The sequence below is a fragment of the Maniola jurtina genome, chromosome 8 (genome assembly GCF_905333055.1).
Source record: "Maniola jurtina chromosome 8, ilManJurt1.1, whole genome shotgun sequence".
Lineage (NCBI taxonomy): Eukaryota > Metazoa > Arthropoda > Insecta > Lepidoptera > Nymphalidae > Maniola > Maniola jurtina.
In genome coordinates, this window is record NC_060036.1 from 2,383,824 (window position 1) to 2,399,382 (window position 15,559).

The 15,559-nt window shown below is 36.4% G+C and overlaps 1 protein-coding gene across 3 annotated transcripts in view; it reads right to left on the minus strand.

Moving 5' to 3' along the window:
* The window catches only part of LOC123867608 (aminopeptidase N-like), a 24,065-nt gene continuing 8,506 nt past the window's right edge, over positions 1-15,559 (minus strand). For all 3 annotated transcript variants that reach the window (XM_045909714.1, XM_045909713.1, XM_045909712.1), the window contains exons 5-14: positions 13,391-13,580; positions 12,453-12,712; positions 9,082-9,274; positions 7,777-7,963; positions 5,901-5,998; positions 5,162-5,344; positions 4,041-4,219; positions 2,924-3,040; positions 2,152-2,242; positions 1-938 (exon numbers count right to left, since the gene is read on the minus strand). In XM_045909714.1, coding sequence (XP_045765670.1) covers positions 834-938; positions 2,152-2,242; positions 2,924-3,040; positions 4,041-4,219; positions 5,162-5,344; positions 5,901-5,998; positions 7,777-7,963; positions 9,082-9,274; positions 12,453-12,712; positions 13,391-13,580 — 1,603 coding nt within the window. In that variant the 3' untranslated portion in view covers positions 1-833. The remainder of the gene's footprint in view (positions 939-2,151; positions 2,243-2,923; positions 3,041-4,040; positions 4,220-5,161; positions 5,345-5,900; positions 5,999-7,776; positions 7,964-9,081; positions 9,275-12,452; positions 12,713-13,390; positions 13,581-15,559) is intronic.

Here is a 15,559-nt window from a genome sequence, read left to right on the forward strand (position 1 = left end):
TTTGTTATATATTCACTTTATTTTTACAATAAAAACAGTAATTATCTATAATTTTACTTATAAAGCTTAGTTATAATGAAAGATTAATATTATGTACATTTTATTCAAATAATTAAAAAACAATAAATATGAATATAGTTATAAGCATATTATTCATGTTTTTTTTAAATTGAACCGTAAATAAGACTTATGGACATTAATTATTATTACTATGACTAGAAATTATGTTTACGTGCACTGAATTGAGATATTATACCACAATATATGGAACTTTCATGTTTACATGACATGTAAAATCCATTCTCGCGGATGAGTTAGACAGAAGTTATACAACGCACGAGAATACAAGAGATAGGTAGTTATATCTACAATAACATTAATGTGGGCCAAAAGAGGCAGTTTTAAGTCTTCATATTAGCCGAGTGTAATATAACGTATCTATCTACTTCTGTGTATATATATAAATCATTCATTAAAGTGTTAAAGTGCAATTTAGTAGACTTTTAAGACACTGTTTAAGGCTCATTATAAATTTTATTTAAAAGCACCATTTCAAAATAGGAATGTTAACAAAGTTAAAATAAAATTTTGAAAACCAATTTTCAAGTTCTAACATTTTTTTAATTCTCAAAATCTAAATTAGTCGAATTTTAAATTACCTAGGTACCTACTTGATATTTGTAAAATAATAAAATAAATAGTTTCAAAAGATACTAAAAAGTGCTTATGCTTAATATAGCACTTAATTTGAAAATAAGGGCAGTATTACATTCATTATTGATATTTTATTTTGAAAATTGACTCATTACAGTAATACAATCCTTAGCATCAAATTAAACGAATATCATAAGCTTAACTACTGTAATTAGTATTGTTAACCATGAAACTAAAGAAGTTGTTCCTTTGCTTGCGACTTGAGGCGTGGATATTACTGCAATCTGGAAAATAAAGAGCAGTTTAAAATACTTCTATAGACAACTTCAGTAGGACTATAACGCTCGCTTTGTTGTAGGACTGTTTGTCTGTAGCGTGTGTCAAGAAACCTATAAGGTACTTCCTGTTGACCTAGAATCATGAAATTTAGCAGATAGATAGGTCTTATAGCACAAGTAAATGGAAAAATCCGAAACCCGTGAATTTGTGCTTAAATCGCACAAAAAAACCGGCCAAGTGCGAGTCAGACTAAGGGTTCCGTACTCGAGTATTTTTTCCAACATTTTGCACGATAAATCAAAAACTATTATACATAAAAATAAATAAAAATCTGTTTTAGAATGTACAGGTAAAGCCCTTTTATATGATATCCCACTTGGTATAGTTATCTTACTTTGAAAATTGAAAAACATTTTAAATAATTTTTTAAATGACATTTAAATAACATTAAATTTAATTTTAAATAACATTTTAAATAATTTTTTCACCACAAATTCGCGGTTTTCGGATTTATTCCGGTACTTGTGCTATAAGACCTACCTACCTGCCTTTTATGATTCTAGGTCAACGGGAAGTACCCTATAGGTTTTCTTGACAGATACGACTGAAGGACGGACGGACGTACGGACGGATGGATGGACGGACGGACGGACGGAAGGACGGACGGACAACAAAGTGATCCTATGAGGGTTCTGTTTTTCCTTTTGAGGTACGGAACCCTAAAAAGTGGTATTTTTTTGTACAATGGTACGGTAGGTACCCTTCGTGTGCGAGTCTGACTAGCACTTGACTAGTTTTTTAGGTGTATCGTAAGGTGACCGAATGGAGCGTTAGATTCTGGATCAAATGTATGGATGAACCTGAACTTTGAAACTAGGCAGTTAAAATCCATTTTATTTTGACATCAAAGCATTTCGATACTCGAACTATATCAACGTTAGTGAGACGTAAAATCTCATACAGGTAGGTTATTGTGGTTGTCAGCCGCGTCCGTCAGCCGCGTCCGTTTATATTTTGTAGTTTGTTTCAGGCTTTAGGCTGTACATTTTTTTGTAACACCTTAGCACCTGCATTGTTGCTCAAGTTCTCAATAAGTAATTTCAATTGAATAAAACTGAGGATCATCATCTCCTTTTTTATAATATAGTTAATATTAATTTATTGTTTCCGAAAATATACAATAGAAGGCAAATATCACGAAAAGACTGAAATGCCTACCTCGGTTGTACTAGTAGTAGTAGACTTCATGTATGGTAAAGGCTTAGGTTCTCCTTTTGGAATTCTGTACAAGAATTTATTTTCTAACCGCCTGGAATGACAAAAACATGAATGTTTATTTAAACTTTTCATAATATTTTAATAAATAATAGTTTCTTTAGTGTCATCTTATAAGAGGAGTGTATTAGGACACATTTTGATTCTTTCAACCAATCAAACTAAAATCAAATTTTGTGTCTACGTTCTATAATTTTATATTTCTGTTTATTAAGGTTTGTCAGATTTTGTTGAATAATATTATATACCGTCCATTACACTGTAGTGAAAGGTCTAATTTACACGCGCTCAAAGGGGTAGAATCCAGAGCCGCACAGCCAGTAAAAAAACGTGCTCAAATATTTACATACAAATCTTCAAGACCATCTTATTTTGAAATTAAGTAGGTACATAATACTTTTATGGAAATCTAACAAACTACATGGGTGGTATGGATGTCCATACTAATATTATTATTATAAATGCGAAAGTGTGTCTGTATGTATGTCTCTCTGTCTGCTAGCTTTTCACGGCCAATCCGTTTCCATTATTATTATTACTATCTATCTATCTATTACTGACTTTGACGAAAGATAGGTACAGAGATGACTTGCATTCCGGGGACGGAAATTTCGTCGAGGAAAATCAAAGTTTCCAGTTTTTAAATTAAATTGACATTATGGCTATGAGATAATGTACTCGTAACTCGTAAAGATATTAATAAATTCATACTTACAATCTATGTTCAGCGTTCATTTTGTCTTCAAGTTCAAATCTGTTCTTTCCGCTAACATCAGTTTTGCCGCTACTGAGGGCCAAGAAGTAGCAGGTCTCACGATAGTCTGGATTTAGCCTGAAACAGAAAAAAGGTAATTAGGGAACACGATAAGTATAATATTATGCTCTATATTATAAAAACCGGTCAAGTGCGAGTCAGACTCGGACACGAAGGGTCCCGTACCATCCTTGGATGAATTGGATGAATATAACACACATCCAAGGTACCATCGTACAAGAAATAACAGATTGTAGACCAGAGTATTTCATAGTATTAATTTCAAATTTGACTCCTCCACGCGTTCCTGAGAAAAAAGGGTGTTTAACAGAGACAGACAGGTCTGCATCCATACGTAGTTGAAATTCCACAGACACGTATGAAGCGGTACCTATGCTTCTTCGTTTCTGATCCAAACCGCTAGGATATGGAACGCCCTCCCGGTCAGTCTTCTTCTCCACTTTGAATATAGGTACCTTTAAGTCAAGAGTGAATAGGCAACTTCTAGGCAAGCGCACTCCATCTAAGGCATCACTTGCCAGTAGGTCTGATTGCAGCCAAGCACTAGTCTATAAATTAAAAAAAAAACCGGCCAAGTGCGAGTTAGACTAGTGCACCGAGGGTTCCGTACTCGGGTAACTTTTCCGTCATTTTGCACGATAAATCAAAAACTATTAGGTATGCATAAAAATAAATAAAAATTTATTTTGAATATACAGGTGATACCCCTTTCATATGATACCCCATTTGGTATAGTTACCTTACATTGAAAATTGAAACACATTTTAATTTAATGATGTAACCCGATATTCACGGTTTTCGGATTTAGTCCTTTACTTGTGCTATAAGCCCTGTCTACCAACCAAATTTCTTGGTTCTAGGTCAACGGGAAGTAGGTACCCTATAGGTTTTCTTGACAGACACGACGGACGGACGGACGGGCAGACAGACAGACATGCAGACAGACAACAAAGTGATCCTGTTAGGGTTCCGTTTTTCCTTTTGAGGTACGGAACCCTAAAAATGGTTCCTTTTTCCTTTTGAAGTAGAGAAGCCTTATAGATATTAAAATAAGAACCTCTTATTAGAATGGCTATGTTCCCGATAGTGCCGGGTCATCTCTTGCAAGCACGGCTGGTGACCGACGGAGCACGCGAACTGTACGACGGCGCTGCGGAACAGTCGGGTGTTGCTGCGCTGTTCCAGACTCATTGTCAACCTCTTGTATATTGTTGACACTTTATTTTGCATGAATTGCTGAAAACAGTAATTTGAATATTATCTAGGTGCTCAAAAAGCATATTTTGTTTTTTATTAAAAAGAAAACCTAACATTTTAAAATGATTTCACATACTTGCTTGATAGAAAAATCTATGCGTTGATTTTATAGTTATAAAAGTATAAGTTAAAATCGCTAGTAAACTTTTAAATTATAAATAAAAAATTAAAAGAAATTAACAAAAATAAGATGACAATTAATTCTCGTTTTAAAGGTACTCGGAATGTAAGAATTGGTAGAAAACAGAGCCGGAAGAGTATTGGAAACCTTAGCCATGCGTATGTACCTAATATGTGGAATGATGGCGCAAAACGTTTAAACAACGACATAGGATGGAAACTCGCCTGAAGTTTTGCGATATGGGTGGTAAAAGGTGAAAGGGGTCCCGAGAGGAAAGTGCCTGAGCACACTTTTGAAATATATTTTATAAACACCGATAAGCCGGCGACCTTACGACGGTGATCGACACTTTGAAGATTGGCCAGTAAAGGCGAGTCTTCGCCTATGAGTTTTCTAGCTCAACAATCAACGGCATCTTGAGCCGAGTTGGTTTCTATATCTATTAAGAATAATATATACAGACCCGATTTAGAAACAAAAATATACTGGGACAAACAACACCTATTTATTTATAGTATATTACCTAAACCACAGTCTGATCTCCAAATTCACAAGTCAATAGGTACAAAACGTATACAGCAAGTCAATAATTAAAAGCTATTACAAAATTGTAATGGACCTTAATCTATCCTTGTAAAGAAAATCACTTAATAGCAGGTGACCTGCAAGCTCGTTTGCTCGCTATTTTTATTAAAAAAAAATGGTGATGTTACTTATTACGTAAACTGAAAAGTAAGTTAGTACTAGGAGAGTTAAAAACATGGTCTGAAAAGAAGCCCACAACAAATTCTGCGGCTTACCTTCCATTCTTCATACAACGCTCTTGTCATCTTAACGCCTTCCGTCTGCAGGAAATGAAAGCCCGATATTACGGCGTCCCACACCACATGACTGATCTCTTTGTTCAAGTAATCCAGAACTTCCAACGCAATATCTTCACGTAAGCTGCCAGCCGCGTACAGTGCTAACACGTCGTTTGCGATCTTGAAATAAACAGAAATCCATATTGATCCTTACGATTTCGACATTATAAATGCGATACATAGTAAAATATTTTTTTTGCTTGCTGGTTATATTTTCGATAGTGCAATGCTGATCTATCAAGAAGAACCAGCAAGAAACTCGGCAGTTGCTCTTTTTAAAATTCAATATATTATACCTATCATGTAAATTGTGGGTTTTTATACATGTGTACCTACAGCTTAGTGTAAAATAAAAAATTTGCCTGGCTGTTATTTTTTTACGACTCAACCATTGTACTGATTTTGATATTTGATATAGCTTGCATTCTGCACAGACACTTTTTAAAGCAAAAAATCTAAAAGTTACCAAACATTTTGGGTATTTAACTGCGATTATGATGTGTTAAGGTATATTCCGCATATTCCATATAAAATCAAGTAAGTATGTTCTTCCCTTCCAATCCAACTAACACAGAAAAACGTTATAACTTACGGTCAAGTAGCTCTAAGAACGAGGAAGTATTAGCCCAGCAATGGCACCAGCTGTGGGACCAGCAGTCAGGCAATTATAACTTACTTGCGCTCTATTTAATTCGTCTATAGATGTATGGTCCTCTTGCAACGCCTTCGCGATCAGCCTCCATGTTTCTTCATCGTAATTGACTCGATAATATCCTGAAATTAATAGGATTTATAAAATCTTAATACTCGTGCAATATCAAATTTTTATTTGATACTAGCTGATGCCCGCGACTTCATCCGTGTGGATTTAGTTTTTTTTAAATCCCGTGGGAACTGTTCATTTTCCGGGGATAAAAAATAGCCTACTAATAGGTCTTCAACAGTACCCATGAGAGAAATCACGTCGATCCTTTGTGACGTCATTGAAGGATAAACCAACGGACCAACAAAGTAACACACCTTCGCTTTTATATAATGGGTAGGGAATTACCTACTCTCTGAGTGACATCGTTTCCATCAATTAGTTCACTGTAGTTTTTCTATTAAAAATCTGACTCATTATAAGCGTATATGCATCATTATAGTAACTACCAATACTATCATAATTTACCATCACAATTCACATCATATCCATAGCAAGTCCACCGTACCAGTATTAGTAAAGGTCAATGGTTTGAAGATTTATTTTTTTATAAAGTGACTTCGGCTACCTTCAAATTAAAGGTCCCGGTAATTTCCAAAATCAAATTATTATTATACTTCCATATTGATTTAAATACCAATGCCCATGAATACTTATAAACATGGAAACGGTCTCGACGAAATGTCACACAGATAGCTTGCCTTGCACCCTTGATACGGAGATACATTGTTTCCCGGAAAAACAAAGAATTCTTACAGGATTTGTAAAAAATAAATCTACACGAAAGAAGGTATAAAGGATAGAGATACAAAAAAAAACTAATCGACTATAAACTATGGATTAAACCATAATGCTACTATTTACAAAACAATAATTATTGTGTGGGAAGCCGCAAGCAATGGACGCGTGGGCCGAGAATAGCAGTCGGACCGAAATAGTCTGTTTATTGCTAACTCGAGATGCGGCCAAGGCTGCTGCGGATTCGACCAACTGTGCCAATGGTATAGTTTCAAGTTCACGTTTCCTAGTATTGTACTACTTGTAGAAGTGAAGTGATTTCTTTAGTACCGCTGTGGTCTGAAAGTCGATGAAAAGAAAAACAAAAAGCGATCCTAAACATTTTTTTAAAATAACAACCGACTTGAGTAACCACAAACACTAAAAATTCAAAAATAATTGAATTTATTACCGAATATATTATGTATACAAGAGTTATTGTAGTTCTATAATAATATTGTTTTGACCGGTGCATATTATACGCTATCCTGCGATCGTGGAGTGGTGCGGGAGTGGTGTGATGACGTGATGCGCGAGCTCAGTGATTCGTCAACTTGTGACACCTGTCATCCTCCCGCACCGCTCCACTACCGCACGAGCCTACTCAGTTAATGTGCATGAGACGGGTCGGTCCGCGAAATTCAAATTTAATTTAGTTTTTCGCAATTTGTAAACTAATACGACAAAGTAGGCTTATGGTATTCTAATTCCGACAATGGCAGTATCATCTTCACAGGTTTACATAAAAATCTTTACTTGAAAATGTTCAGTTTAAGAAATTAGTCAAAATAATGGGGTTTGACGTGAGTTACTCACAAATCAGTCGATACTATAACTAATATCTTAAACTGGATCCTTTCAAGTAAAGACTTTTATATAAACATGTGGAGAAGATACTGCCATTGGCGCAATTAGAATGCCATAAGCCTACTTTGTCGTATTAGTTTACAAATTGCGAAAAACCAAACTAAATGTGAATTTCGCGGGCAGACCCGTCTCATGCACCTTAAATGCGTTACAGCTATAGCAAAGAATATTCTGCACCTGAATCAAAGACTTGGTAAGTTATTACCTGAAGCATTCCTGTTCAATATAATCCAACCACCATTGAGGTTCTCTCCGAAGGTATAAGTCTGGCTCCCTATAGTGAACCTTGGTTGGAAGCAGTTAAAGCAGTTCTGATTGTGCTGGACGATATATGAAATCGGGATGAGGTAATTGGAGTCATGTCGGTCTTTTTCGATGAAGCTAAACTTTACCTGAAATATACCAAAACCACTGAACAAACATTCTTTGAATATTATTATTAATTGCTAGATTAGTAGAAAGAAACAAATGAATATAATATTATTACTATAAAAATGAATACCTAGTTACTTATATCAAAATTTTCATGAAAATCTGAAAGTAATTTTGCACTATATTTGAGAAGAACCTTGATACAATAGATGTCAGAAAACCAGAAAAAAATGTTGATTATGGAATAAAATAAGTAAGCTGAAGAAGAAAACTTGTTTTATTTTTGAAACTTAAAAAACTTAATGATTTCGCCCTTGTGTTTTATTTTTAAGTTAATTTAAAAAATTAAAGGTAAGTTTAAGCAATGAAATTTTTCGATAAAATCGTGCCAAATTGAGTAATTTCCTCCGTCACCTCCCTTAGTTCATCGTCTCATTGGATTCGATTAGTTCTACTGCTGTAATTGTGATTAACGCCATTTTAATCATTCCATGAAGTCATTCCAATTATGTTCAATTTTTCAATATAAAGTGTAGCAAGGTCAAAATGCCAACTAGGTACGAGAATGAACTATTTCAAATGTTAGGTAAACAAAAATAACGCCTGTGAGGTCTATCTCAACAATTTAGTTGATAATAAAAACACGACCTAGTGAGGCTGAGTTTGTTGTGGGCTCTTCTCAGACCTGGGCGCGTTTGGAACCCTCATAGCTTCAGTTTGAAGTTTACATAATTAATTACCGGTTTGCCGGCTCGTTGCCACCTTGTAAAGAGTATAAGTAGATATTATCATGCCATTTCTGATGAAGTTTTACAACAAACTACTTTGTAAAACCTTCCAGGTCTAACATTTGAAAACATTGAATAGTTCCTATAATTTTCAGAGGTGTGATATGGACAGGGACAGGCAGAGACAGGATATTAAAGTACTGTCTCTTGTAAGTCCTATTCAAACTACTTATACCCTCTCTTCTCAATTCTTTCTCTCGTCTTCTACAATGGTTGTAGCATTAAAATGCTGCTTTTACCAATAATGCAATGTCATGCCACTATATGAAATGACGAAAAAAGAGACCAAAATATAATAGAAGGTAGATAAAAATTCCGATTCTCTAGTCAAAATTTTTAAACATGAATACCTGCTTCAATTGCACTGCATTAGGTGTTCTATCTCTCAAGACCAGCACATTAACCACAGGGTATCCAGACTGATGAAACCAAGAGTTCAAGACCCTGGATGACGTGGACCCGTTAAAGAACTGGTGGAAGCATTCTACTGTATCCCGGTCCAGGCTTGCCATGAAGTCAATCAGGGATATGTATTGTCCTCTCCTGAAAAATTTCAATTTGAACGTTTATTTGGGACAATTTGAATTGCAATCGGCGTAGAATTGACTATCAATTTGAAAGCTTACTTCGGACAATTTTGATTGCGAAAAAATACTTGTAAAAGTTTAATTGAATTTTAATGGCAATGATCGTTGCGGTCCAGAATTGACTATTTCCATTAATTAGTATTCCGTATTATGAAATCCAATAACTAATTTAGGATCATTTTGTATACGCGGCAGGAAGGATTATTGTGTAGATCAATCTGGATCAATCTTTAGAAAGAAATAATCGGCAGCTCAGGCACAGAGTATCTATACTCATGTGACTCCGGTTTTATAGAGCTAGTCGTCGCGGCACGGTCGAGACTCGAGACCTTGAGCATACCAGTATCTATCTACTCGTGTGCCATGAGACCATCATGAGACCAAAAAGTAAATGTCATGAGACTGACGTGAGTCAGCGACAAAACGTCAGACAGGTATGAGTGATAGAGATGAAGCTCGACGAAGCCGACGCCGCTGGTTATTTTTCTAAAGTTCGATGTGTAATATTTTTTGCCGATTACTTATTATGTTGTTATAGCAATCTTATTATAAATCAGTTATAAATATTCTGTTCAGAAAACAAACTTCTAAGGCCTCTTCAAAATACATATTATGTATGTGAAGCAAATAAATAAATAATCTAAATGGCGCAGTGGTGAGCGCTGTGGTCTTATAGATGGGAGGTTTTGGGTTCGATACCCGGTAGGGGCAATTTGGGAATTTATTATTTTTAAATTGTCTCTGGTCTGGTGGAAGGATTCGGCCGTGACTAGTTACCACCCCACCGTCAAAGCCGTGCCGCCAAGCGATCTAGCGTTCCGGTACGATGTCGTATTAAAACCGATAAGGGATATGGATTATGGATGTACCTACCCATTAAAAACTACCACACCCCTTCCAAGTTAGCCCGCTACCATCTTAGACTGCATCACCACTTACCACCAACAGATGTGATCGCAGTCAAGAGCTAACTTGTAATGAATTAATTTTTTTTTCTACACACGTAGTTATGTGAGAGCGCCGTACGACATCATACTGACCATTTCTAAATTGAACGCATTTTTAGAATAAAACAAGTTATACTGTAACTGAACTAAAGGGGTCCTAAAAAACTCTACCCTATTTTTCCTTCGGATCTTTCTAAAGATTACATTTTAAAACAATTTCTTTAAAGTGGCACGTGTATCGTATAGCGGTAGGACCCCTTGTGATGTTGTGTCCATAATAAACCAAGAACTTTTAGAGCGTCGGAAATAATGAGTTCATCAGACTTAAACGACTTTACAGAGTTCAAGTATTGAAAATGTGTGATTGCATATAACTTCTCCCATGCATTCGGTCCGGTAAGACTATTGCCAGTGCTAACTAAGTTCGAGTATTGAAAGTGTGTTGTTTGTGTATGAATACTTATTTAGTATTTGGTCTAATAAAAGAAATGCTAGTTCGAGAATTAAAATGTGTGTTCCGCATAGGAACGCATTAAAATATGAAAGGATCATGAGACTGCTCTTACAAGACAACACTTCATATAGAGCCCTACTTATTAGACGTGTGTGTGTGAGTGTGCTTCTTCCTTCGTAAAGGAAGAAGTTGTGTGCGGCATCATTCACTCCAGTTGGCGTAAAAGGGGTTTAGAGCGAATGATGGTACGTAGCTCCACCACGCCACGTACGGTGAGCTTCTGCCTTCCCTTGGTATCCCATCGTCATACTGGGACCCTCGATAAATCAAGAGATCAATATGGCACATAAAATACCAACGAACAGTAGCTCCCCCCCCACACACGTCATCATCCAAATAAACAGCGCAGCGTATGCTAGCATACTTTAGGAAGTGGTGCGTGCCACTTATGATCCCACGTTGCAGCCGAAGCTGAAATAGCATTTTTATAGTGGTGCCCTCCCACTACAGACCTGTAATAGGTTTCAAGGACGGGTCAGACTCACTGCGGGAATATCCACAGGCCTTAACCCAACCTTCAGTATATATGCATTAGCGTAATTTTGTATGGGTATGTTATTAATATTGGGTAACCACCACAAGGCGGTTAAGTATTCCAACAAATGTCAGAATACAAACAGAACAGCAGCATTACCTGCCCTCTGTGGTCAGTCTGTTATTAAAGCACATTAGAATCATCTCAGCAAAGGATTCACAAAGCGCCTAAGACACTAGGGCTCTCCTTAGTTAGGATTGACAAAGCATCAAAGGCACCAGGGTTCTCCATCGCATAAGTTTCTTCCAACGCGCTCTGTCATATGTCAGATAGTTAGTTAATATCACCGAAAGCCATCTCAAGCAAAGATCACCGAACATCCGGAGGACACGCGGTTCTCCCCGCCTGAGCAGCCACGTCGTCAACAGTTCAAACATAAATCGCTTTTAGATCTTAGGAGGTATCGCCCCTATATAACAAATATATCTGTGTAATTAAAGTGGTCCCTTCTATTAGAATATTTGCTTAGAGTGTTTCTCTCCAAGCACCAACTTGGTCCGTGTTCAGTATTCTTTAATATAAACTTTATGTATCGCCCCAGTACAGAAGTTAAACAAATTGATTATCTCCGTGCATTACGACGTCCACACAGACACCGCCGCCGATGCAAACGCACGCGGTCCCGCCGTGGGGTTACGTCGTTCACGTTTTGATTTCGACTCTCGAGCACTAACGCCCGCGCACACATCGTTCGCGACGCAATTCGACCGCGGTCGATCGCGCCGCTGCATCACCGACATGCCAAACGGTGTTTGCCTCTTTTCGAAAATGCGGACGGCCCACATTAAGATTAAAACGTCTAAAAGAATTAATTTTAGGTTCGTATGTGTAAGTACATCTCTACAAGTATTCACTGACCTGATTTTGATAAAATTGAAACGAAAATTTTAATATTATTTTTATATAATTTTATAACACTTTGGTGTAAAATCTAGGGTCGTTACAATACGTCTTATCGACAAACAACTTGGAGCTGAAGCAGCGTAGTGGGAGAAAGTTAGCGAATCCGGGAAGCGAAAGTCGACGTACCATCAACCAACCGTACCAACCGTAACCAACCGCGTGCACCCGCCATTTGCCATCCAATCGCGTCAATGCTCAAGTTGTTTGCCGGGCACATTACAAAATAAATCATTACCTGCTATTGATATAGTTCACCAAAGCCTGATGAAATTTTTCTGACCCGAGCCAATTCTCAACCATCCATAATAATGAAGCTGTCTTCATAGTCACTAGCTCCTTATATCTCGTCGGTATCTCTATAGCCAGTGTCCTGTTGAAGGACGCCAGAGCTGGTGTGCTGTGAGCCCAATCCACCGCCATCGCTTTGTGCTTCATCTTCAGTCCATACATGGCGATTGGTAGTCTTTGATTGTATGATACCATTCCGTTATTGTACTAGAAACATAATTTTGAGGTTTTAAGAAGTAGGTAATCTTTTTCTTAATATCCTTTGGGATTATCCTAATCCTTATTCTTAATCTTTACCTATAATATTATAAATGTAAGAGTTTGGATGTTTTTTACTCATTTACTATGACTGACCCGATTTGGCTGAAATTTGGAATGGGGAAGGCTTATACCCTGAATTAATATTTCACTATTCAACACCAAAAAAAAAAGATTTTCCGCGAGAACTTTGAAACCCTATATCCACGCAGACGAAGTTGCAGGCACCATCTAGTAACAAAAAAATGACTAGCTTATTCTCGCGATCTTGTCCAAGTAGATTATCGATGTCTTAAAACCTACTTCCTAATCTACTAGGGGCGTTTAAGGAATTTTACTTCTTTCAAATCTTTTGAATATGTTGTCTGTCCGTCAGTCATGGTACTGTCCATTAAAGAGTTAAAAACAGAAATCAAATATTCTACTGCTACATCTAATATCTTACATATTTTTTATACTTTCTGTTCTTATGACTTTTTTTAAGCAATTCCAAGTAACTAGACTATTTTCAAAACTTCGAGAATCGAGACCTTATCAATTATTAACGAGCCTTTTTTCAAAAATATTTGATACTTCACGATAATTTAGTTAGTTAAAAAGCTTTTTATGAGTAGTTTTCATATTTACCTGAGTTAATAAATAATATGCTAAGTAGCCAGCAACGCCCTCTTTAAACCATTCCTCTTTCCAACGGGTGCGCTGAACCTCCCCTGGGTTACCCAGCCAAATCCGGCTCAACTGCTGAGCTAGCTCAAACTTCATTTGTTCCGTCTGTTCTATGCTTGTGAATTCATTGATGTGAGATAATCTTGTGTCACTAAAGGAGAAACAAACTTTAATGAAAATTCATGCTTCTTCTTTTGAACAATGCCAACTACCTACTTAATAAAAGTCAACTTTCATTAGCATCGCATCATAGGTTTACGATGAGTGTTTGTAGGATTAGTATGAGATTTTACCTACATTTCCCAACGTTGATACAATTTGTGCGTCAATACAATAAAATCAGAATAAAATGGTTCTAAAGGTGTGAACTTTGATTTAACCCATTATAGCCTGAATTATTTTAAGGTCTCAGAATTGTGTTTTTCATTGATATGTTGTTATTATGGACCCTATTAGTCAGATCTAATCATCAGAATTTTGGTGCAAGTCTTACTTCTGGAAATAACCATGGATGCTGCATGGCACCGCTAGGCTCCTACCGTGTCTTTTCAAATATCTCATAAATTTCTTATAACTGATTGTTACCAAAATATTGTACCACAATTTGATAAGAATTATTAAGGTATTAACTCTTGTATAGTTCCAGGTTTAAAATTGATTAAAAGATCCAATATATTACATGAACATTTACATATATTTCCATAAAATTACATATTATTTGTAGGAAGCTTGTAAGTTGCAGGGTGCACAGAGCCCCACGATGCATTTATTGCACTGTAGTCTAGTCTGACTGTGACAATACTGTAACCCACACTTGCGACATGACTCGCTGGGTACCAATAAATGATTTCTGCTTCCATAACATATGCTGTCAGACCCGATTGCCAGTATTTTTTAGATGTTTTTGCTTTGTGTTTAAAGCTGATAGACAGCCACCACCTCGTCGCAGAATTTTGAACCGAAATAGGTATGAACAGATCTAGAGCCTAGCACCACTTCACATCTAGCATTGAGTTGCCGACCAGTGGGATTATTTATGAAACCACCCTCATCTTTGTCCGATAGGATTATAGGGTCTGGAGCTTCAATTTATAGCAATTGAGGCTTGAGTTCATCGTCTTCTTCTAGTATAGCAAGTGCCTCATGTAATGTACAATCTCCATTGAAACAAAAAGCCATTACATAAGAAATAACCAAGGAAAAGACATAAATTAGATTTTTAGTATACATAATAAAAAGACAACATAATGACCTAGCGGTGCCGTACGGCATCCATATCTTCTAACATGCCATAATCCAAACAATTTAACAAAATACGACATTTTTATGATATGAACAAGTCAATGCAAGGGTTGGCATCAAGTGTAAATGCATAAAAGTATTACATTACTCAAAATAAAAAAATTATGATCCCCTTACTTGAATGTTGCATCCATTATTGGCAGCAATTTCACATCACTGATTTACAGGTGCTCGTGCAGGTCACAAAAAGCTTATGGGACAAAACAAAGTAAATGGAGTAATGGCTATGTCCCTCTAGCATGTCATTGACAACAAACCACTTGACTTCACCTCTTATTACAAGGACAGGGCCCGACAATTTAAACATACGAAATTGGGTGCCATATGGCACCGCTAGGCTATAATGGGTTAAAGTCTAGCATTCAGTATTACCAATTTTATTTCACAAGAAGATTTGAACGCTAACAGCATATAGGTAGATATGTATGGAAGAACTTGAGTTTTAAACCAAGCTTAAGGTCCATTTTAGATCGATATTAAAGTGTTTTGACTCTCCAATTTACATCTCTCCAACGTTGATAGATTTTAATCTCATGATTTCAATGTTAATAGATTTAATCTCATGCTTTTTACTGAACCTACATGAAATATAGAAATTGAATTGAAATATGCTTTGTTGTACACCATCATGATAAGAAACAAAAATAAAACATTACAAAGCAAAAACAGTAAATAGTACTATTTGGCGGCCATATCACTATGAAGCAATCTCTACCAGGCAACCACGTTTACAGAGGATGAAATGACTAGTGAAAATGAGTAAAAGGGTGTATGTAAGAAAACAAGGAAGCAAGAAGCAAGGAAGGAAGTTATTATATACTTAAATAA